This window comes from Halichoerus grypus, chromosome 4 (genome assembly GCF_964656455.1).
Source record: "Halichoerus grypus chromosome 4, mHalGry1.hap1.1, whole genome shotgun sequence".
NCBI classification, from domain to species: domain Eukaryota; kingdom Metazoa; phylum Chordata; class Mammalia; order Carnivora; family Phocidae; genus Halichoerus; species Halichoerus grypus.
In genome coordinates this window covers 68,591,206-68,616,974 of record NC_135715.1, presented here as the reverse complement: position 1 = coordinate 68,616,974, position 25,769 = coordinate 68,591,206, and the positions used below count along the sequence as shown (strand labels likewise).

The following is a 25,769-nucleotide window of genomic DNA, read 5'->3' as shown; positions in this document are numbered from 1 at the left end:
CACCCTCTCCCACTCCCCCTGCTTGTGTTCCTGCTCTCACTGTCTCTCTCTCTCTGTCAAATAAATTAATAAATACATCCTTAAAAAAAAAAAGAAAGAGAAAGAAAAAAGAAAGAAAGAAAGAAAAAAGAAAGAAAGAAAGAAAGAAAGAAGAAAGAAAAAGAAAAAAAGAAAGAAAGAAAGAAAGAAAGAAAGAAAGAAAGAAAGAAAGAAAGAAAGAAAGAAAGAAAGAAAGAAAGAAAGAAATGACCGAAAGCCAGGAATCCTGGATGCTAGTCCCAGTACCTGAATTTAAGTGGCAAGTTATTTCACTTCTTTGGACCTCAATTTCTTCATCTACAAAATGTGAATTTTTAGCTAGATGTCCTAAAAATCCCTTTTAGCCCTAATATCCCATTTTTTTAACATGTTAAAATGCTCTGCCAAATAGAAAACAGCAATGTTTAGTATTTTTTGCAGAATCTAGAGTATACCATAAATAGCACCTCATTAATATTAGCAGTATTTATAATAAAACAAAAAGGTATTATCTTTTTTTTTTTTTTTAAGATTTATTTATTTTAGAGAGAGAAAGCATGAGCGGGAGGGGCAAAGGGAGAGTGAATCTCAAGCAGACTCCACTGAGCGTGGAGCCTGACACCGGGCTCAATCTCACAACCGAGATCACAACCTGAGCCAAAACCAAGAGTTGGATGCTCAACCGACAGTGCCACCCAGGTGCCCCAAAAAGGTTATTATCTTTATATGCAATATTTGATTCATGAACTGGGACAGTAATTTGTAAAAGGTCACAAAACTATAGCATAATGAGAACAACGATTCTAATTTCTTGATTGTAGTATTCTATTCACTATACTATTTTTGTTGCTGTTTTGTTATACTTAGAAAGCAGTATGTTTTAACCCTTTTCACCCCAATCAGCCAACCTGCTCTCTAATGTACTCAAAACTACCCTGCTCAACTCCTTACTGCTTGAAGTCTCCATAGCATTCTCTTTCCCCTTCAACTCTTTTATTGGAATAATTACCAATAATAATTTCTTACCTGTTTCCCACGGACATGCCTTAGAATTCTGGGTGCATTATTTGTCTCATTTTCTACATAATTTCTATTAATTTTCTAATAAATTTCAACCACATGCAGAAAGATCTGTCACTACCATGTCTACATTCACCAGTATCTGCTTGGAGCTTGTACCTTTATACAGACCCCAAACATTCTAAGTATCATCATAGTTGAAAAGGACACCAGAGATGTTTTGTACTATTTGCTTCAATGGTTTGGGACCTTCCTCTTTCAGTAGCCTTTCTCATATTCCCTTCTAGGACTTCCCAAGCTCTTGGTCCTTGAAATCAATTTATGAAATTAGCTTCCCAAGTTATCCAAAGATTTGGCTTGAACACTCCTTCTGCATCACTCCCAGCTCCCCTGAGCAAAATATCCCTGCTTACTTGAGGTCTCCAAGATGTAAGCTCTTTCGCCCACCTGTCTGACTAGAACCTCAACCAAGTCCATTTGCTCTCACTTCCCTACACAAGTTTTCAGACTTGTCCTAAAACTAGCAAACACAGAGACACTGTTAATTCAACATGTGCAAGTGAGAGGCACACACACTCCGCTCCGTAGATCCAGGAGAGAGGGAAGGAGGCCAATTCTAACTTCCAGTCAATTCCCGCCAATAGCAGAGATAAGGAGGTATTATTCACCTAATTTCAGGCACTCTCATCTCATAGTCTCTCTAGGACACCACCTATCCCAGAAAAGAATTAGAAGAACACTGGAGACTACACAATTTTCTTATGCATATAAAAACTGCCATGGATACCCAAGAGTCCATGACTCTCAGACCTTAAAGGGCTACAATAATGTGGCCAACACGATTTGTTAAAATACTTAAATTCTTCTGTACCATTTAGTATATAATTATCCTGGGCCCCTTCCAATTTGCAGCGCAGCCCCTTCTCTAGGACCCCGACTGACCCGCTAACAAGTTAGTGACTGGCACCACAAAGGGCCCATATAGGTTTCCTCTCTAGGACAGTAACCAGCCTCAATTATGACCAGTTGGTGCCCATGCAATCAATCCCCAAAAATCTTGCCTCCTGGACATTGCTATTGGCTCCCTTCAGGGACAGACCCGCAAGGGCAAGCCTGTGTTTCACCTGCCTTTCCCATCCATTCCTGGGGAAACTCAAGTGGGTCTTGACCAGGAGCAGACCTGGCACGAGCAGTCAGCTAGCCAGATCCTGTTCTTTCACGTCCCCTCTGCTAGAGCTGGCCTGGAGGGTAGTGGGAGATGAGCTACCAGTGGCAATACCACTGGCGCCCCAGCAGGCCCTTCCGGCAAAAGGCTCTTACTACTCACCACTGATTCCCCCCGAGTTGCCTTCATGGTTACTGACAGGAACTGCAGCTTCCCCAGGATCTTGACTGAGACAGCCAGAAAGGGAGCAGACGTGCAAGCTGGCCAACAGACTGACCACACCATTAAATAATTGGAACATTGCTTCTGCAAAAACACATATGCAATCAAGCTACCTCTGGGTTTTGACCACCCTTTTGACATACCTGAGACTCACCCCTGGTGAGGAAGACAAAGACACTCACTGACTGTGCTAAGGGGTGGGTCAGTTAGCTGAAATGCCAGCAGATTCCAAATTCTGACTGCATACTCAAGAGCCATCTTGCAACGACCCCCTCACTCAGAGTGTATTTCCATCAATAAGAACTCCAAATCTATCAGCTACCTTAAGGATATGGGTTCTGACCTAGCACCTCTCACTATTCCTGCCCAAGACTTGACCGGTCAGCCCAAGTCAGGGAGGGTAGGCTTAGGTAAGGCTGTGGTGAGGAGTCCATACAAATGGAAGTGGACTTGTGCTCATCACAGACAAACAAGGCCTTTTTTAAATAACTAAAAAAAAGAAGTTTGATTAAATAACATACTTGGTGATCCCACATCTCTGTCAGATGGTTATATTCACTTCCAGGGGGCAGCTAAGGTCCTTCAGAATACAGAGAGTGAAACATTACATGGGTTCAGGAGGATCCCATCTTCCTCTGTTAAATGCTGGTGCTTTTAGTAGGGGAACAAGAACAAAAACAGAAAAACAAGGAACACTGGCTCTACTTGCAGAAAGGCTCATCATTCCACTCATCTTTAATTTTAGTCAATTCAGAGAGACCACCTTGTTCCAAAGTTTTTAGGTTTTTATAACCTATATATCAGACAACTAAAATGACCCAGGTGATTTTCTGTCACATGAGCTGGAAAACCAGGAAACAACAAAGTTCATTCTACCGTGGTCCACCCAAATCCTTTGTAACCCTCTGGTCACCACTGAAACTAAAACAAATAATCAAATTTTACTAACCAAGAGATGGTTAAACATAAGCTATGCTGGACCAAGTTCAGGGCTACCTGGAGTGGCTCCCCAACCCAGAATGCTGAGGAAATGGAGGAGACCACACACTATCAGAATGGCTGCTTGGACTTATGAGTGGCATAAAGCCCCACCACAAGTTGTATGCCTGTCAAACCACTGCCTTGAGAGGGTGCCTCGGGCCGCTCCACACATTCAACAAACATGACAAAATGTTTGGTGGCTTTCCAACTAACTGGTAAGATGTCCACAGATATTTCCTTCTTTCTATTACTACTCTGTCAAGTATAATCCATTCCAAACAGTGCTATTCAAAAGTATTATCCACACTGATGACAGTCCATAAGCAGTTTGCTACTAGTCCACAACTACAGAAATTGAGAGTAAGTTTTTAAAAACTTTTATAGCAATCTGGATTTTTATAGCTGTAGAATTTAATAAAATATTTATATTTAAATTTTTTTCTAGTAATTCACTTTACTGAAGTATCAGCCTGTGATAGATTATAAATTTTTAAAAACTAACCTTTCACCACAGTTTGAAAGGTGCTTATCTAAAACAAATGCAACTATGTCATATTTCTGCTGAAATCTCTTTAATGATACCCATTATCTGCATGACAAAGTCTTAGTTCATTAACACTGTCGGGTTCTCCTTGATCTAACCCTTTGATCAGACTACCTCTCTAGAGCAGAACTTCCCAATAGTGTGCTTGGCAATGCTTCAAACGGTGAAAGATAAGACCATGAACGTGGCTGTGCCAGATGGAATTTCCAAGCCCTAGGACCAGTAGCTTTGGAAAGAGTAACCTGGTCCATTTCCGCCAGCAAATCCTACAAATTTTGTTTTCTGTATGTGTCATAATGAGGAAAAGACTGAGAACTGATGCCTGAAATTATCTCCCACTACATTATACACCAAATTTTACGCTCCAACAATAAAAAACCTGCTTTCCAACCCATCCCCAAATTTGTATTGCCAACCCAGACCTCTCACCTGAACACACTACATATTCTCCATCTCCATTTAGATGCATTCCTTAGGCGACATCTCAAACTTAACATGTCCAGAAGTGAACATCTGTTTTCCTTTCCAAATGTGCTCCTCCTACATTATTTCCCAGTAAACTTTTTCTCTCTCATGTCCATTATTTGATCTATTCAGCAAATCCTGCCAACTTAGCTTCAACAACTCTTACCAACACCTTTACCCCCCTGGTTGAAGTCACGGTCATCTCTCACTTGGATTATGACAAGAGCCCTGCTTCCACTCTTGCTTAAAACTGATTCTCAAGACAGCAGCCAGAACTGACTTGTGTAACTTGAAACGTAAGTTCTGAATATAACTCAGAACTCTCGAATAGTTTCCCATCTCAAGAGGAGTAAAGGCCTGTGTTCCTTCAATAATTCACAAGGCCCATGTTATTTGGTTGCTTCTTCCTCTTTGACTCTCTTCTACTATTTTGCCCTATGATCACCTGGCTCCAGGCAAATGGATCTCCTGCTAGTTCTTAACCACACCAAGCACAGTCCCACCTCATCTGGGCCCTCACTTGCAGGATCCACTGTCTGGAATGCTCTTCCCTCACTGCTGTCTTTGCTAATTGATTCTCTTCAAGTCTCTGCTCAAATATGACCTCTTCAGTGAGGGCTTTACTGATGACTCCAGGTAAAGTGTCACCCATTTCCCTAAGCCCCACCTTCCCTGTCCCATTTATGCTGCTTCCAATGTTTCCCATAGCACTTATCACCTGACCTATTAGATGCTTATTTATTGGTGTAGGGTCTGCTTCCCTACACTGACTCTAGGAGGGCAGAGGATTTGTCTATTTTGTTCACTGCTGTATCTCTATCACCTAGAACAATGCCTGGCACACAGTAGGCACTCGTGAAATACTGTTGAATATATGCATAAATAAATGCATTACTGTTTCCTGCCTCTAAGCCCTTGATCACTCAGTTGGTATTGCCTATAGACCCTTTTCCCATACTCTTTTTCCCTTGCTAAAATCCCACATTTAGACTAGGCTTAGGCATCAAACTCTTCCAGGAAGACTTCCCTACGCTTAGTCTTCCGCATTTCATTCACTGACTACCAAGTCATTAATGGAAGAGTGGAAAAGCAGAAAACATTTTACTGCCTTTTCTCACTACTGGCTTGTATTTCCCAAACACATTTCTCCAATCAGATTCCACTCCCAGTAGCTACCGCTTCCACCTATTTCCCTACTGCACTGAGTACTCCTACTACATATTGGCATAGATTGTCCCAAGAATCATGATATGCCTGATGTACTTATTAGGAAAAACATAAAGCATTCTGATATGCACTAGGCAAGACAATTCAAGGAAGCCTTGTTTTCCTAGTCCAATTCTGTAACTTGAAATTAGTCCATTTCCCACCAAGAAACGATATAGCTAACATAAATAAAGCATGCCTCCAGCATTTCAACACCATTCATGACATCCTTGCATGCAGCCAACCTTACTTACTAAGTTCTATTTCAGTTTCTGGTTCCTGACTCTTTTTGTCTTCCAGTTTACCACACCTTTGTTTCATATTTGTTGACTGAACTTATGTTTCCTCAGCATAATCTTAGTGTTTTCTCAGACTTACAGTTAGAAGACCCATTATGGCTCTTTATCCTGCTGTGGGCAAGATGCTCCCCTGAGCTTCAGTTCTGGAGACCTACTATTGGCTCTGTACCCTCAGCAAATCTAACCCAGCTCCTATAAAGGGAGAATTCATATAACCAAACACACACGTCTTGAACATGCCACATCATTTCCATACCACAGCAATTTATTGACATCTTACTTGGGAAGTCTCAAGATTAATTATTTAATTATTTTTTTAAAAAAAGATCTTATTTATTTGACAGAGAGAGAGAGAGAGAGCACGCAAGCAGGGAGAGTGGCAGGCAGTGGGAGAGGGAGGAGCAGGCTCCCCGCTGAGCAGAGAGCCCAAAAGGGGGCTCGATCCCAGGACCGTGGAATCATAACCTGAGCCAAAGGCAGACGCTTAACCGACTGAGCCACCCACGCACCCCTATTTAACTAATTAAAAACTGCTTTTTCTTCTGATTTCCCTTCTCCGTTGAATGCTATTTATTCTGCCTACAGATAACCTCATTTTTCTATAAGCAAATTGTTTCTGAATATAGTAACTTCTTCTCCTTCACTGTAAGAGTACAAAACAATCTGAGTCAAGAATAGTATGTCATAAAAAATTTAGAATGCTATCATTTAAAAAAATAAAATGAGGGGCACCTGGGTGCCTCAGTCAGTTAAGCATCCGACTCTTGATTTCAGCTCAGGTCATGATCTCGGGGTTACGAGATGAACCCTGTGTCAGGCTCTGTGCTCAGCAAGGAGTCTCCTTGAGAGTCTTTCCCTATCCCCCACCCCCACCTGCACACGTGCATTTTCTCTCTCAAATAAATCTTTAAAAATAAATAAAAATGAGATACTACTAATTATATCTTAAAATATTACAAACTGCCTCTTACCTTTCAACATATACCTTCTTCCCCTTTGCCTAACCAATCTCATGACAACTCATCACTTCTCTAACTGTATTACAAAAATTGAAGGGGCGCCTGGGTGGCTCAGTTGGTTAGGCATCTGCCTTCGGCTCGGGTCATGATCCTGGGGTCCTGGGATCAAGCCCCGCGTCGGGCTCCCTGATCAGTGAGGAGCCTGCTTCTCCCTCTCCCTCTGCCCCTCCCCCTGCTTGTGCTTGTGTGCTCTGTCAAATAAAATCTTTAAAAAAAAAAAAAATTGAAAACCGACACACAAACTGATGTTCCCATTGTGAATAACTCATTTCATAGAAGCCCAGGCTGAGATTAACTGTGTCATACAACTACAGGTAAGCTGATATCACACCAAGACATGAACATTACATTAAAGGGCATGTATGAAAAACAAGGGGAAAATCGTCTCCGTGAAGACTAAGGGCGGGGCGGGGGGGGGGGAAGTCTCACTACTTTAGTTATGCTTGGCATTAAAACAAAACAAAACTGGGGCGTGTGGGTGGTTCAGCTGTTAAGCGTCTGCCTTCGGCTCAGGTCATGATCCCAGGGTCCTGGGATCGAGCCCCGCATCGGACTCCCTGCTCAGCGGGAAGCCTGCTTCTCCCTCTCCCACTCCCCCTGCTTGTGTTCCCTCTCTCGCTGTGTCTCTCTCTGTCAAATGAATAAATAAAATCTTAAAAAAAAAAAAATCCTTCTTTCTTCTTTTTAAAGAAATGTGTGTGTGGTGTTGCCTATACACTGCTCTGTGAAACTAATCATATCAAATTTGTCAGTAAAAATGGGAATATCAAATTGACTGGATCATACCAACAGTCCATACAACACAGATGAACTAATAGTACTGATATGCATGCCAGAAGGGCACATGCATCATTATAAATTGTTTTGAGCTGTTCTACAGCTTAACTCAAGGGCCTATGTTGATGAGGAAGGAATATGAAGATCTTTGACAAATTTAATAACCAAAAAAATCAAACTTTATCCTTCTCAATATATCCCAGCATTTCTAACTAGTATAAAAATCAATTGGTTTGTTTCCTTCTCTGCCTATTCCTAGTATATATCAAAAGAGGTAAAATCAACAAAAAGCAAAACAAAATCACAGAATTCAGGGCTAACGCAAGAGCTATTTCAGCTCAAACTCTAACACACTCATCTCATTTAATCCATCCAATAACCCTATGTTATAGAATGAGAAAGTATTATCCTTATTTAATTATGAGGACAAGTCTCAAAGTGGCTTGCCCAAGCTGTAGTCAGAACTGCTACTGCTATCTTCTAATTATGTAATTGCAAATTCTGTGTTCTACTCTAAGTGGAGGTTTCTGTCCTTCACAACAATCCCTAAGGTGCCTTGAAGGAACAGTCTGAAACACAGAACTCAATTATACTGTGAACATCCCCAGTGTCAGGCAATCTTCTGAATGAAACACATGCCATTTTTAGAAAGCTTTGAATTAAAAATTAAGAACCACTGATCCAGGCAAATATCCTTATTTTACACACGAAGGAGCTGCAGAAGACAGAAGGAACTATCTCACAAATGTCTCTCAAATAGCTAGTGTAATAGCTGTGTATTACTTTGGTAAGGCTGTGACAAAGTACCATAGACTGGGTGGGTGGCTTAATCAACAGAAATTTATTTTCTCAGAATTCGGGAGGTTTCAAGTCTAAGATTGAAATGTCAGCAGGGTTGGTTTCTTCTAAGGCCTCTCTCCTTGGCTGATAGATGGCTGTCTTCTTCCAATGTCTTCATATGGTCTTCCTTTTGTGTGTCTGTGTCCTAATATCATCTTTTTATAAGGATACCAGATATTAAATTAAGAGCCCATCCATATGACCTTATTTTATCTGAACTACCTCTTTAAAAGCTCTATCTTCCAAAACAGTTACATTCTGAGGTACTAGGGGCTAGGACTTCAGCATATAAATTTTGAGGGAACATAATTCAGTCTGTAACACTCTACTTCCTGGTCCCCATAATTCATGTCCTTCTCATAAGCAAAACACATTCACTGCATTCCAACAGTTCCTAAAGTCTTAACTCTTTCCAGCATCAATTCTTAAGTCCCATACCTCATCTAAATATCATTTAAATCAGGTATGGGTGGACTTGAGTTAGGATTCATCCTGAGGCAAAATTCCTCTTCAACTGTGAACTGTGAATCTAGGTAAGTTATCTGCTTTCAAAATACAATGGTGGGACAGGCAGAAGTAGACATTCTCATTCCAAAAAGGAAAATCAGAAGAAAGGGGTAATGGGTCACACACAATTCAAAAACTAACAAGGCAAACTGCATTAGATTTTGAGGCTAAAGAATAATCCCTCTTTGGCTCCACGCTCTGTCCTCTGGGTGGAGGCCTTACCTTCCAGGCCCACGGGTGTGGTAGCCCCACCCCCTCAGACTTGGGGCTCTGATCCCATGGTGGCGAGTGGCAGCCCTGCCAGCTTCTTAACCTTCTTCAGGGCCATCCTGTTCCTGAAGGACAACACATGATCATAGCCAGCTGGCTCTACTGACTTGTCCTATGGAATCCCCAAAATCTGAGGGCCTCCCTTCATTTCATCCTGTTTTGTCCCTTTCAGTCCAAGCTGTTAGGGTTTCGGCTAGCATAATCCCATCTCTATTTCTGCTGAGGCGGCTTAATGGATGCCTAAATCACATGCCCGTAATCTCTTTAGCAAATAGTTGTCTAGCAACAACCTTGATGTTATCTCCAGAACACATACCTTCTAACTTTTCACAAGCATAGGGTGAGAATTTTCCACATCTTCAAGTTTGGTTCCTTTTTGCTTAGCAATTCCTTCCTCAATTTCTCTCTCCTCTTGCATTTTACTATCAGCAAGGAGAAATGAAGCTGTGGATCTTAACACTTTGCTTAGAACTCTCAGCTAAGGGGCGCCTGGGTGGCTCAGATGGTTGGGCGTCTGCCTTCAGCTCAGGTCATGATCCCAGAGTCCTGGGATCGAGCCCCGCATCAGGCTCCCTGCTCCTCGGGAGGCCTGCTTCTCCCCCTCCCTCTGCCACTCCCCTTGCTTGTGTTCCCTCTCTCGCTGTGTCTCTGTCAAATAAATAAATAAAATCTTAAAAAAAAAAAAAACTCTCAGCTAAATTATTCAAGTTCATTACACAAGTTCTATTTTCTACAAAACACAGAAATACAATGTAGCCAGTTCTTTGCCACATTCTAACAAGATCACCTTTTGCTCATTCTCCAGTAACATTTACATCTCAGGCTTCACCAAAGCATCTTTCTCATTTCTACCAAGACTCTGTCTGTGATCATATGTGTATCTCTCCAAGACAACAGAAACCATCTTTCCTTTCACAGCCCTTACCAGAATTACCTTCAATGTCCACTTATCTACTCACAATCTCCTGAGGCAACCTTGGCTTTTTCTAACATGCACCTCAAAATTCTTCAAACCTCTACCACACCCAGTCCCAAAGTCACTTCAGTATTTCTAGGTATTTATTAGAGCAGCATCCCACTTCCCAGTATCAAAATCTATGTTAGTTTGCCAAATCTACAAGAACCACAGATTGGGTGGCTTAAACTACAGAAATTAATTTCCTCACAATTCTGGAGGTTAGAAGTCCAGGATCAAGGTTTCAGCAGGATTGATTTCTTCAAACGTCTCTCTCCTTGGCTTTTAGATAGCAGTCTTTCTCCTGGGTCTTCACAATGTCTCCCATTTATGTGTGTCTAACCTTATCACTTCTTATAAGGACACCAGTCATATTTGATTTGGGCCCAACCACATGATCTCATTTTATCTTAATTACCTTTAAAGGTCCTGTATCCCAAAATAGTCATATTCTAGGTACTGGACTTCAACACATGAACTTTGAGGCAACACAACTCAGCCCACAACAGGCTGAGAATACTCATATTCACTTTTTGTATAAAATACTGAATATCACTCTTTCCTAGCCACTGTGCTAGCTGATGACCATGTATGAAATGGTGAGCTAAACAGATACAATGTCTGACTCAAAATCTCTGACTTAAAAATGAGGGGGAACAATCATATAATCATACAAATTAACAAATAAAAAGTACATGAGAACTTATACCATGTATTTTGGACCTCGCCAAGCCTGCTTTGTCCAAAAAGGCTTCTTTGAAGAGCTCAAATCTGAAGGATGAGTATGGAAGGGGTATGTACACATAGAACTTTCCAGGAAGGGAAACTGAACAGCACAGCCAAGGAACTGAGAGGTAGCCAGTGGGGCTGGAATACAGAAAGTAAGAACAGTAATAAAACATGAGGCTGGATAGGAAGGTAGGGATCACATCAACCAGGGTCTTAATTATCATTGTATGGTTTCTGGTCTTTAGCCTAACAGTAATGGGAATCACCTGAAAAGTTTTACACGTGATTATATTTTCATTTTATAAAGATCACTCTGGAAGGAGAGTGCTGGTAATGTTCTATTTCTTGAGCAGAGTTCTGGTTACATGGATATGATCACTTTCTGAAAATCTGAGCTATACACTTAAAATTTAAGTACTTTTCCATATGTCCATTATACTTCAGTCTGGTGAGACTGTGCAAAGGATTAAAACAAAACAAGAATTGATGTGGGGACTCAAGTCTCAGAGATAATTCAAACTAGAGAGATGGCAATCAAAAATGGATAGATTCAAGAGATATGTGAGTGGCAAAATCCACAGGCCCTGGTTGGTGGATTGAGTATGAAGGGGGAAAGGAGGTATCAAAGAAGACTCCCAAGTTTCTGGCTTGCAGAAATGGATGGTAGATCCATTCACTATGTAAGGAAATCCTAGAAATCCAGAGATGGGAGAGAAGGTCGCTGTTCAATTTTCCAGGCTTAAAAGTAAAAATATTAGGTAGGCAGAGAAGTAAAAAGGTTGAAGCTCAAACACCAAGTCTAAGTAGAAAATACATTTGGGGATCAATACTATTTTTTTTTTTTTTTTTAAAGATTTTATTTATTTATTTGACAGAGAGAGACACAGCGAGAGAGGGAACACAAGCAGGGGGGTGGGAGAGGGAGAAGCAGGCTTCCCGCAGAGCAGGGAGCCCGATGCGGGGCTCGATCCCAGGACCCTGGGATCATGACCTGCGCCGAAGGCAGACGCTTAACGACTGAGCCACCCAGGCGCCCCTGGGGATCAATACTATTAATAACAGAGGCAGTGGGGTACCAAATCCTTCAGCCAATATTTACAGGCACTGGTTTAGATTCTGTGGATACAGCTCAAACAAAGAAACAAGTTCTCATGGGACGCATATTCTTGTTCAGGCAGACCCCCGACAAATCAGTATCGAATAAACAACCTCAACCACTAATAAGTACTATGATGAAAACAAAATGCGACAACGTATTGAGTGACAGGGATAGGTCTATTTTACTTAAGATTGAAATAATCAGGAAGCCCTCTTTGCAAAGGTGAATTTGAGGTGAGACCTGAATGTTCAAACAACACTAGGCAGAGAAGAAAAGGACAGCATTCTAGGAAAAGAGCTAGTGCTTAAAGCAAAATCAAGCTTAGCATGTTTGAAGAACAAACAAAAAGACCAGTATAGATGGAATGTAGTAAGGGAAGGGGGCAGAGTTGTGCAAGTCAGGGACAGGGAAGAAGTAGAGTTTAAGTGGGGAGTGATGTAATTTACATTTAAAAAAATTTTTTTTATAGATTAGTTGCTCTGTGAATAAAATTATAGGGTGACAAAGAAAAGTAGGGAGACTACCACGTCCAAGTGAGAAATGATGAAATCTCACGGGGAAAGCTAAAATTAAGAACAGAAGACGGTCTAGAACTAAAACTTAAGTAATTTTAAAAAGCAAAGACCAAGAGGAAGAGAAGGCAGCAAATGAGACCAAGAAGTACTCACAGAGATATGAACAAAAACCTTATCAAGGAAAAATATTTTAAGGAAAAAAGTGATCAAGAGTCAAACACTTACTGGGTAGTCATATGAGGACTGAAAAAAGCTCACCAATACAGAGGAACATTTGGAGACCTTAAGATCTATTTAGAATGATAGAGTCAGAAGCTAAAATGGAGTGGGTAGATAGTATCACAAACAGTTGAGGTGAAAATGACAAAAGTCACAGTTCTTTAGTCTGGCTGTAAAGGAGTGGTGTCAAGAAAGGGGGGCTTTAACGGGGATGCCTGGGTGGCTCAGTCGTTAAGCATCTGCCTTCAGCTCCGGTCATGATCCCAGGGTCTTGGGATAGAGCACCCGCACTGGGCTCCCTGCTCAACGTGGAGTCTGCTTCTCCCTCTCCCTCTGCACGCTCCCCCCATCATGCTCTGTTTCTCAAATAAATAAAATCTTTAAAAAAAAAAAAAAGGAGAGAGAAGAAAGCTTGATCGTGTCTGAATGTGGACAGACTAAGGAAAGAAAGACTAAGAAAGCAAGACTGAAGTTAGAGAGAGAAGGAATAACTGGCGACATAAAAAGATTCCTGAGAAAGCAGTAAGAGATGCAATCCAGAACACAGGTGAAGGTGTTTAGATTGGAGGAGGGCTACTCTCTCTACTGAAATAGGAGAATGGATACAAATGGAAGTGGAACTCAGATTGCCTGACTCTTAAAATAATGTGTTCTTTCCACTAAAATTATGTCATGAATATGCTGAAAAGTAGAACTGAAGAAAAGTTAAATTGAGGTTACTTAGCCTAAAGAAGGCAAATAGTAACTCAATATATATTATTTTTGAAATCAAAAATAATTATATGAAGAGATCTATCAGTACCAGGTATTCTTTATGCTGAATAAAGATAAATGTGTTCAAAATGAAAAGAGATCAAGCACTTGATCTCTCTCTGAACTGATCCCAGTTCTTTGGAAGAAAGGCTCTGAAAAATTACCACTTTAGGATAAATACCCAAAGTTATTTTTCTCAGATTTTTTGAGAATTCTGCAAAACTTTAAAGCAAAAAGCAAGAGAATAATCTTTAAATGACCCTAAAAGAAATGGATAATCAAAAGCCTGAAGGTTGCTTTAGTTGTCTGTATTCTAGGATTGAATTTCTTGATCCTAAATCATGAATCTAAAGACTGGTTCAAAATCTGAAATAAAAGGCTCTGATGGTGTTAGATATGACAAGTAATTCACACTCCATCTCCATGTCTCCTAAATTACAAACTACCCTATAAAGTTGCTCTCCTTAGATCAATTGTGTCCTTAATATCAAAGGGTTGTTGACTGTTTTAGGGAGAAGACTATGTCTACCATTCAACATTTTATTGACTCTTTTTAAAGGACAAAGATCCAAAGGCCTAGTAGTGACCAAGGGTGACCAGGAAGACCCTGTTTTATGGCACTTAGGATACAAGATAATCTTTTTGAAAACTTGGGCTTCTACTGGTTTTTGAAAAGCAAAGGTAAGATATAGGGAGGGAGAAATACCACTTTTGACCACTATCCTTCTAGCCTTAACAATTTCTTCCCTATCATTCCCCAGAATTTTTTTTTTTTTACAGATTTTATTTATTTGACAGAGAGAGACACAGCGAAAGAAGGAACACAAGCAGGGGGAGTGGGAGAGGGAGAAGCAGGCCTCCCAAGGAGCAGGGAGCCCGATGTAGGGCTCGATCCCAGGACCCTGACATCATGACCTGAGCTGAAGGCAGACGCCCAACAACTGAGCCACCCAGGCACCCTATTCCCAGAATATTTTTAAAAATAGGCTTTTGACCTGAGCTGAAGGCAGACGCCCAACAACTGAGCCACCCAGGCACCCTATTCCCAGAATATTTTTAAAAATAGGCTTTTTGCCTCATTAATTTTAAATTAATCCAAAATGTCTAGCCCAGGCCAAGCCTCCTAACACATTTCCTGTACATACTTGAATTTACTTATATTTGAATTAAAATGTTTTAACCACATCTTTGCCAGTGTTACACTGTACTATATTCCAACAACCTCAATTTGATAATGTGCTGCTTTCTAGGTCCTGAACTGAAAACTATTTTAAACTACTGATGAGACTAATGCTATTTCTCTTCTATTCTGATTTCACATTTAGAAACAGTTAAAAAAAAAAAAAAAGAATCACAATCTACTCTAGGGATTAAGAAAAACCAAACAAGATCCAGTCCTATTTTTTAGGTTAACTAAAACAAAATAAGGCAAATACTCAACAATAATTCTTCATTCTGTACTTAAAAGTTTTCCTTGTAGAATCTTACTCAATATATTATTTATATAGTGAACTTAAGTAACTGGCTCTTTTATTGTTCTTTAATTTTAGAAAATTAAACACAGGAGAAAAGATGCTATTATAAAAGAAAGAAATGCTTAATTCTTCAGAAATTCAGAAAACTGATGTATCAAATTTCCATAACACCTACTACTATAGCACACTTAAGGAATATGCGAACATTGAAAGAAAAATAAAGACCACTTACACAACAGTGTTGATCTATTCTGGGAAATATTGCCTCAAAATCAGCAAAACAAACAGCTTACGTAATTTAACAATCCATTTATTGAATACTACACATTTCAAAAGCTAATTAAAATAAAAAATTAAAATAAATTTTTAAACATTAAAGCACAACAGCATATGTAAAAGTTCAATTGAAAAGATGTTGCTGAAATATGATTACCAATTATATCAATATATATTTTGTAGAAAACATTAAATACTAAATGGTATCTCTACTTTCAGTCTTGACTTTTAAAAATAGGACTCTAAATAAATGACCACTTACAGGTTTCTTCATTCAATTTCGTTGATAAATTAACATACCTTCAACCCTACAAATTCAAAGGTACAATTAAGACTGATGTATCACTGACCTCTACCTCAGAAACCAATAATACATTATATGTTAATTAATTGAATTTAAATTGAAAAAAAAAGAAAAACAAAACAAAACAAAGGTACCATTAAAGATGCACTCAACTCTTCACTGGCATTTCTTTTCTACCTTAAAAAAAAAAATGTTATATTGGTAGTAATTTTTAAAAAGATGACTATGTCTAAAAGATAAAATGGGCTACAGTGAGGAATATGTCTGACCTAGAGTTGGATCCCAGTTACATCTCTCCCCAGAGAAATTATGTTGCAGAACTTTGCTTAACCTCTGTAAGTTTTTGTTTCTTCTTTATAAAACCCTTGTAGGACTGTTATGAAAACTTGGAGCCTGTTAACAATCACAATTACAAGAGAGCCTGGCACTGACAGGCATTAAATAAATGGCAGCTACTTAAATGAACATTATTATATTAAGGCTGTTGCTATTAAATTCTTATTCCTCATTGTAGCAGCATTGCACAATATGAAGCACTTGTAGAGACTGAACTCAAAACAAGCTATCAGCTTTCCTTCAAAATCACTCCGTTCTTTAATAAGGGTGGACTGGAGAATCATGATGTAACAGTGAATTCTACAATACTGAATTCCCAACTACTACTTACCAACAAGTCTATCATCATGACACTTAAGTATTATAAAATAAAATTTTCTTGAATTCATACATCCAAGTACTATGCCATGTTTATGGGATTCTTAACTAATGAGTAACACATTGTTAGACTTTTATAAATCTTTCCAAGCATTTTCATATCTAAGTTCTAACTAAATGGCAGGGTTAGGAAACCAACCGCAAAGCTGCTGGTCTATAAATAATATAACATGGTTAATTATATAAGGTTCCTAAGGAACAATGAGTTCACTGAAACAGGAGGGAAATAGTTACCTCCATTTTTGTCAGCCACTTACCATCCCACCATCTTCATTAAAAACGTTATGCAGTTACACAAGGATGGCTGAGCAGAAAATGGACAGAAGAAAAAAAATATGTACAGGAAAAGATTATGAAAGAAACAAGAAACATGATTTATAATACTATTAAGAAAGAAAAAATAATAAAGGCAGAGGAAGAACCCACAATCCCTTCCCAAAATCAAATTTCATTTCTTTATACTATAAAAACTTAAGAGTTCAGGATTATAATTGAAGACACACTACAGAGTTGTACAACTGTAATTAACAGTTGTAGATGAACTAACCCCAAGGGTAAAACCTTGATTTTATATGTCCTACCCGAGAATGCAATTAAAACGGCAAAACAAGAAAATAATCGAAATAAAGTGTATTTCAATGGACTCTACTGAATTTGAACACAATTTGAACCATGAATGAACAGATTATTCTTTTTTTCCCTTAGTTACTAATAAGTTTAAAGGCAAAAAAACCCTAGGTCACCTTAAAAATCTCTCAGTCTTCCCACTAATTTACAAAAAATTCAATTAAAAATACATTTTTTACAACTGGAAGACACTCCCAGATGAAGTCTTCAGTTACTCACCAAAGTAGGGATAATGCTTGTTAATGTGATTTTGTCCTGTTCTAAGATTAGGAGACAAACTGTAACTGTGTCCATGCTAAATAAAAGAATCTATTTTATTCGTACTTAAATTTAAGACAGCTTACTGAAGTTAAGGGGTCCTATATTGGGAAGTGTATTATAATACGTGATTACCACAATTATCACACCTGGAACGCAACAGGGCTATCATTCAGAGAACAAAATTTGTTAGGAAAAAGGAGAAAGATTATTTCTAATCTAAATTACTAAAATAAACTTCTATTAACTGCACCCAAAGTAAAAATTTTCCAACAGACACAGCCTTAGCTTGAGGCTCTCTCTTCAAAAAGTTATTTGTGCTATTCTTTCCCCTTGTTTCTGTGCACAATTTGACAGTGACAATGTGTTAAGAATTTCCACAGAAGATATATTAAAAATTAAGCTCACAATTGTATATTCTATTATAAAATTTATGCCTTCTAGTGTAATGCAAATGTAAATAAAGATATTGAATGTAAATGATAACCAATCTATTACAAGTTTTCTGAACCTAGCTGCAAACATTGTAAATTTTCAAGGTTTGCAATTTACAAACCATTGAAAAAGTGAACATTTTTTAGACTTAAGACACTTAGCAATTTGAATCAACTGAATTAATTTAAATGTTGTTTTAAATATGAAAAAAGGAATCAGAAAGATGCAAAAGAAAATCACTACTCCTCTTTCAGAACTTATGTCATTGAACAAACTAAACAATACCTTTTACCATCCTAAGGACATTTTAAGAAGAAATCTGATATACATAAAAGGAGACCAATTATTTTAATAAGATCTTAATCTTAAAAATAAAATAAAAATTGGTATGCCAATCTTAATTAGTAAAGAGAAAGAAAACCATCAAAAGGGAGCTATTCATTACTTTCTTAATACAATCTTTCCTTCCTCTGTAAATTCACAAGAATTACATCTAACAATTTTAATAGAAAAAAATTTTATTTATAAATTGTAACCTATAAAACTTAACTTTGAAACCATTTACTCAATCTTCTTTTTCTGCTACCACCAAATATTTATTCTGAATGGTCATTGTAACAAAACTAAACCATGCTTTGTTATGATTCTAGACTAAGGTGTTTTACTCTATTTAATGAGTTGCAAATGTTAAAACAATCACACACACACACACACACACACACACACACACACACACACAAATCTTAGGCCCTAATAACAAATTCTCAGTTACTGCATTCATGTTAGAATACTACATAAAATTTCAATAAAGACTAGCAAACCTATACGATCAAGGCACTAATATATAAACAACCACATTTCTTCAATATTTTCCAAAGAGAATACCACCAATTTTCTTTATAAATACTTATAAAACCAGGCTCAGAAAATCAGATATTTCTGCAATAACAAAAACTCGAATGTAGTCAAAATAAAGATTTCATATCCTTTGAAATCATGAACTCTTTCAAAACTTACCTATACATAAGACTAGAAAATTCCAGAGTCTATATTAGACAAGAAATAACCAAACTTCAAATACTTAAATCCACCCTACTGCTCCAACAAAATACAACCCAATCTTTTATAAACAATCTTACTTTAAAACAGACATAAAATATTAAAAAGTTAACATTTTCTTTTGAAAAGGTGAATACTGAAAATAAAGATTATCTATTTAAAAAGCAGTACCATAAGTTCAACTTAATTACCACATTATTTTTGCTAGCAGGATTATGACATATAGAAAACTATAAATTTGCTTATCAAAAAGGAAGTGGTTTTTATACCAAGCCTATGAAAAAACAACTTAGGTTAAGCTGCATTCTACTTAACTAAACGTATTTTATCTTAGTTAAATATGATGACTAATGCCCCACGTTTATTGTTTGGGATGGAGACCAACTTAAAATGGGGCATAGGAACTGGGGGCTATTCCATTAAGAATATAACTGGGGGCATAAAAAAACAAGATCTGAATACAAGAAAAATTTTGGGAAATATCTTTAATCAGTAAATTTTTTGATTTTTAAAGATTTTTATAGACTTAAAACCAAAGCAATGACTTGTAACAGTGATTCTGGTATCTTTCATTGCATATTCATGCTTGTTATTGTTCAAAAAATAAAAAAAATAACCAGAATGCTAATGGGGGAACCATATTAATTTAATATGCTTAGAGGAACTATTAATTTTGTCTTTAAAAAAAAACAACCTTCAAACCTTTTCAGAATGTTAATTTCCCTGCCTCAGTATGGATTTATACTAAAAAAAAATCAGCAATGATTAATGATCTCTGCATGATTATTTAAGTACTCAGAAGTATTAAAAGATGAAGTTGGTCCATAATAAAATCTGGAAATTTACTTCAGACTTACTAACATGAACATATTTCTTTATAATATGTATCTTTCAAAGGCAATTCTCTACTTCCTTAAAATAAATTTGGCTAATTAAGCATCTATTAATCAAAAACTATAGATTCATAGCACTATTACTCCTAACAGTTTTATAAAGACAGAGGGAAAGGAACACACATTATACATCTGACAGTTGTCTCATCTGTCCCCAAATTAAAACCTTCTGTACTATTTTCAAAATGTGCTCATGTACATAATAAAATACTAGAAAAACACAAGCCTAAATACCAAGAAGTACTACTCTGAAACAAAAGAATACATGAAAATAGTGGATGAAGAAAATGTGTATATGTATAAATATATATACATTTACACACAAAACATGAGTTAGCATATTTACTGTATCATATTTAGTTAAGATGAATACATACAAACACACATGTTAAACAAAATAAAGCAAAGTAATACCCATTCAAATGTAAACAGCAGTGAATAGTACAAATAAACAGAAATCATATTCTTATCTCACTAAAAGCAATGTGATACAGACCTTGTTCAGAGTACTGTATTTAGTTTTGAGACTTGCACTTAGTATTACTTGAAAAGTAATATATAGATGTGGGAGAACATTTAAAGTAAGGTTGAAAAGAACAGCAAAAGGTTTAAACAACATATGAAGAAAAATTACTAGATTAGCATGGGCTGGGTTAGGAGGAAGTAAATGGGCCATGAGATATTACCATGTAAAACATCTGAAGGATCATAACATTTTTTTTTTTAATAGCATATAACTAGCTAGGGTTTCTTCCTTAAAAAGAGCAAATCAAAGATGAGGATGAATTACAAAATCTCAGAAATGAATTCCATCTCAGTTTCTAAATTTTAAGTGACAAAACACAATCTAATAAAGAAAACTATCCAATGAGACATATAGTTGGTCTACAAAAAAACTGAAACCAGGAGAAATAAAATATCCTGCAAGACAAATCTTACAATTAACGCTAAGGACCTGTCCAAAATATTTTTTATATTAGAATTATACAATGTTAAATAAAGTAAAGTGATGTATTATCAGAATAACCTGAAAAGCTTTTTCTAAGTATACAGTGATTTCCCTATTTATCCATTCCAGAACCGGAGAGTGTGGAGGGATAGGGGGATGGTTTGAGAAGGGTGATGAATATGGATATACTATATATTATGAAAATGTATATTATGGAGAAAACCACCCAGGTGGTTGATACACCTACTGCTGTATAGCATTTGATGGAGAATTTAAGTGATATGCTAATTATAGCTTAGAAATATTTTTGTCATATAGATGAATTTGCAGAAACATAATTTTACCTGTATAATGAATAGATAAATCAACAGAGGTGCCTATATCAAGTATTTCTTATATATTTAAGGTAGTTAAGAAAAAATACTAGTATTTTATGAAAAGTTAGATTTAGGTATGAGCTATAAAACTACCCAGTATTATCTACAAAACAGATACAGTTCGTTTAAAATTCAGTTGTAGAAAAACTATTCTAGTCCTACCCAACTCTACTAAGGTGTTTTCATAATAACCCAAGGGATTAACAACAAAAAATTATAAAAACATTTAAAAAACAATTTTATATAATTTTTATTTACACTTTAGGATTTAAACAACTTGCTGGGAACATCCTTTGTGAGGCAACATAGTCTTTTTTTTAAATTTGAAACTATTTAAACTTCAAGATAGGCTCACTAATTTTTTTCAAGGGCAAGCAACAAATGTGTTAGCTGAAAATAGCCAGTTTAATGATTATTTGTAACAGAGACTTGATTATGTGAGCCTAGAGAGCCTCCCCACCTCTGTCTCCCCTGTGAAGGAGGAGGTCTTTGTGTGCTTTTGTGTGACGGTTCCACTGAATTCATTACAATAGAAATGGACATTTCGTATTCGTAACGATCCAACATCTGAGCAATCTTCTTTCGAGATACACCATGTTTATTCCTCCTACCAAAAAAGAGAAGGATTTTAATTCTTTAGAATGTATAGGCTTAGAGATTAAACTGTTTTAGAGTAACAGAGTACAGATTCTAAATTATATTTTACAAATAAATACTGAAAGATACATCTCATTCACCCACATTTTAGACAAAAAAAATTTATACTGGCTCTCAAAAATTTTAACAATATTTTAAAAAGGTTTAAAGATACCATAAATCACAGCAAAATGTTAACTGATAAAATCTTCCTCACATAAAACTACCAATTCATTGAACCATGGAGTTAATCTTCCCCCCTCTTTTAATAACAAAATCAAAGATTATGAGACAGTGTTTTGGGAATTATAGAGGAACTGAGTGGACTTTTAGGATTATAAAAATCAATATAAAATATCACTTTTCAAAGTTATTTTAGGACACTTCCTTTTGCATTTTTAAAATTTATTATCAATACCAAATTATTATTAGAGATGTAACAACTTGGACATATTTCACAAACAATGTTGAGTGACAGAAACTAGACACAATGAACACATACTGTACTTTATTTACATAAAGTTTGAAAAAAAATTAAACTATGGTGTTGGGCAAAATATGTTTTAGAAAAAAACACACATTAAAAAAAAAGAAAGAAAAAAAGACACATTAAAGGAGAAGGAAGTAATTACCAGGGAATTCTTACTGGGAAAAGGAATTCAAATAACTTCTGAGGTGTTGATAACGTTCTTGTAACATGGGTAATGGTTAAATGAATATTTGCCTTTACAAGAAATTTGTTAAGCTGTGTATTTATATTTTATGTAATTTTCTGTGAGTTTAATTATGACAACAAAAAGTGGTTTAAAAATTATTCTTGACCCTCAAAAAACGTTTTACAATTTATTTTACCCTTGTAGTTTTCTATAACTTGACTTGGACATGGCAAAACACATAGGAACATACTTTACATTTAATGTTATAGTTCTAGATTTACTAATGCTAATTAATTTTTCCCAGAAAAGAGACACAAAGGAAACGTTAAACTATAGATGTTTATGTTCAAGATGAGAAGAAAAAAGCAAAAGGACTAGAAGACAAAAAAAGAAAAAAGAAGAGGGATCTGAAGTTGAAACCGGCAAGATATGACTAAATCCACAAGATGTCAAAATTGGTAATTCCATCAATTTACCAAAAAAAAAATCTGTCAAACTAATCTACATATCAGTTAAACTGACTTTATTGTGTAAAGTCAATTATATTAAGAATTCTAATAAATTTCAACAGTCCCTCAATGTTAATGAAGCCTAACTGTATTTCACCAATTCATTTATTCTGCATAACCCAAACAGCTCGTCTACCTGAGGTGTATTATACACACAGAAGCAGATGAATAATACTAGTTATTAATAAATCTATCCATTTTACTCACATATGAACACATAGTGTGCAAATCAGAAAGGGAAAAAAGGGTAACCAAATGAATAAAAGGCAAGGGGAAAAAAAATTAGTTGAACATCATACACAGAATAACATTTAAGCTGAAAGAGGGCAAGCTGAGGTGGGGAAAAAAAAACTGGTTTTTAAAAAAAGGAAGTTATGGCTGCACAACTCTGTGCATGTACAGTTGACCCTTGAACAACATAGGTTCAAACTGTGGCAGGTCCACTTACATGTGGCTTTTTTCAACAAATATAGTCCAGTAAAAAAGCCACATGTAAGTAGACCTAGGAGGGCACTTGGTGTAATGAGCACTGGGTATTATATGCAACTGATGAATCACTAAACTCTACCTCTGAAACTAATAAAACACTGTATGTTAATTGATTTAATTAAAAAAAATAAAAAGTAAATATAGCATAGTACTGTAAATGTACTTTCTCTTCCTTATGATTTTCCTAATAACAATTTCTTTTCTCTAACTTACTTGATTGTAAGAATATGGTATATAATACAGGTAACGTACAAAATAGGTGTTAATCAACTGTTTATGTTATCAGTAAGGCTTCTGGTCAACAGTAGGCTATTAGTGGTTAAGATTTTGGGGGAATCAAAAGTCATCATCAAAAATGGACTCAAAAATCCATTATCTGTGGATTTCCGAGTCAACTGCACTGAAAACCATAAATTGTAAACTTTTAATGCATAAAATGTAAGGTATGTGAATTACATTTCAAAGTTGTTAGGAAAAGCAGAGAGGGAGAATAAAAACAAAGAAAAAGAGTCAGGAAAACCAGTGACATGAGGGGAAAGGGACAAAGGTAAACACAAATTGAAAGCCAGGGCTGAAAGTAATAAAAGTCCATAATCTCTCACCACAAATTTTGAAATCTAAAAATGGTCTGAAAACTCAGTTTTTCATTGATTCATATGGCAGCAAAATCTAACCAAACCTATATTCATTTGGCAGCACAATGTATATTTTAATCTAATAGTTTACTCAGAACGAACATTAGATTATGTAGAATCTTTCTTATCTAATTAAAGGACTAGTAGTGATTTGCCACAGAAAAAATAAGATGTGTGATTATGACATGCTGCCCCAAACTCGGCTAGGGGTAGTATGATTCTATATATGTACCATATTACCTTTCTATTAAAAAAACAAACAAACAAAAACAAACCCTGAATTCTAAAACACGCTGATTACAAGGATTTTGGATTATGAATCTACAGATTATGAATCTGTAGTAGTAAAGATGGAAAAGAGAAAGATGATGAAAGCCCCAGGTAAAAAGGTAATGGGAAGAAAAGTTTGAAGGGCAATGCAGGTAAGTGGGCTGCTGAAAACCAGAAGGAAAAGTTCTAACTTTTCCAAAGTGTTCTGGATTTCCACTAGCGTTCAATAAACTACGAAACAATGTAGGAATTTACATATGAAAAAATAACACACACACTTAAGGAAAATTTAATAAAACTGACCAAGGCAAGGTACCCTAAGAACCCTTAAATTTAAGTCAATGTTCCTCTTGACAGAAAGTTGAGTAGTAGTCCCTATTCACAAATAGCAAACATATGACAAGCAAAAGCTAGTAAATAGTAAAGAAACTGGGTAAAGGAGAAGAGAAAGAAAAAAAGATAAAGACTCAAAAAAATTTTTCAAAGATAAGGATTCAAAAAAAATTTGAGTGCCTTACTTTTCTAATTCTTCAGGATCAAATTTCCACCAAGTTTCAGGTTCATGAAACTCTACTCTGTATCCTTTTCCTATGGCCTACACAAAGGAAAGGAAGAAAACAAAAACCCAGAGAATACTTCTTAAAGTAAAAAAGAAGGCAGATAAATAGAAGTTTCATTTAGACAATACTTCTAAATTTGTTTGACCAAGAAACATTTTACTTTTAAATAATATGTCCACAAAAATGTTAAGACCACATAACCGGACAATTTCGAATTACTGTCTTCAAGTCCAGGCAAAACTAACAAGATGAGCATATTTCTTAATAAGTACCAATCCCAGTTTTTTAAAAACTAAGTTAATGAACACACCTCTTTAGAAAACAGAGACAAATGTTTATGTAATGAAGATCAAAGTAACCAAAATTTCAGAGTATGAAAAAATGGGTAAGAATAAAATATTAAAACTCTCTCATATCACATATTTACCATTTCCACATATGGTTTCATTTCCCAAGCTTGTGTATTAGTGTTGTCTATTATAACTGGAGATCTCCCCTGATTGATAGCTTGTTTTGCTGAAATAAAAAAATAAATTTAAAAAACAAAAACCAGAGAACTATTAGATTAAAATATACAAAATAAAACTTAAACATTCATTATTAAGAAAATTTCTACATCTCTGTACTTAAAACTAAAACTATGCAATTTCCTGAGTTAGTGCGGTGAACAAAAAAAAAAAAAAAAAAAGACTCCACTAGATTAAAAGGGAATTAAGAGACATAACCACAGGCAATGTATATTCTCTGGACCAGATACTGGTTTTAACAATGACATTTGGGGAAAAACATTTTGTTGAACTCACAACTAAGAAAGCCTTCAGTCTCTAGCTAACTTTGATTTATAGGAAATATATGAACAAGTTACTTAGGATACAGTCTGAGTATGAAAAGAGATGAGCCTTTACTGACATGGAAAGATGAAGACTGTTAACTGAATATGGCAAATTATAACACAATATGTAAGTATGACCTTATTTTGGTCAAAATATAGAGATCCAGGAAGAGTTACTAAATATCAAAAGTGGTCATCTGAGGGTAACGGGA

The 25,769-nt window shown here is 36.3% G+C and overlaps 1 protein-coding gene across 5 annotated transcripts in view; it reads right to left on the bottom strand.

Moving 5' to 3' along the window:
- Positions 1-25,769, bottom strand: part of N4BP2L2 (NEDD4 binding protein 2 like 2) — a 76,216-nt gene that overhangs the window by 34,878 nt on the left and 15,569 nt on the right. For 2 of the 5 annotated variants that reach the window (XM_078070478.1, XM_036070487.2), the window contains 3 exons: positions 25,153-25,241; positions 24,684-24,760; positions 21,431-21,577 (listed from right to left, as the gene is read on the bottom strand). The exons of 1 other annotated variant lie outside the window; for it this stretch is intronic. In XM_078070478.1, the coding sequence (XP_077926604.1) occupies positions 21,431-21,577; positions 24,684-24,760; positions 25,153-25,241 (313 nt within the window). Of the gene's footprint in view, positions 1-21,356; positions 21,578-24,683; positions 24,761-25,152; positions 25,242-25,769 lie in introns of those variants that run through there. 2 more of the 5 variants (XM_078070479.1, XM_078070480.1) reach the window with 2 other exon arrangements.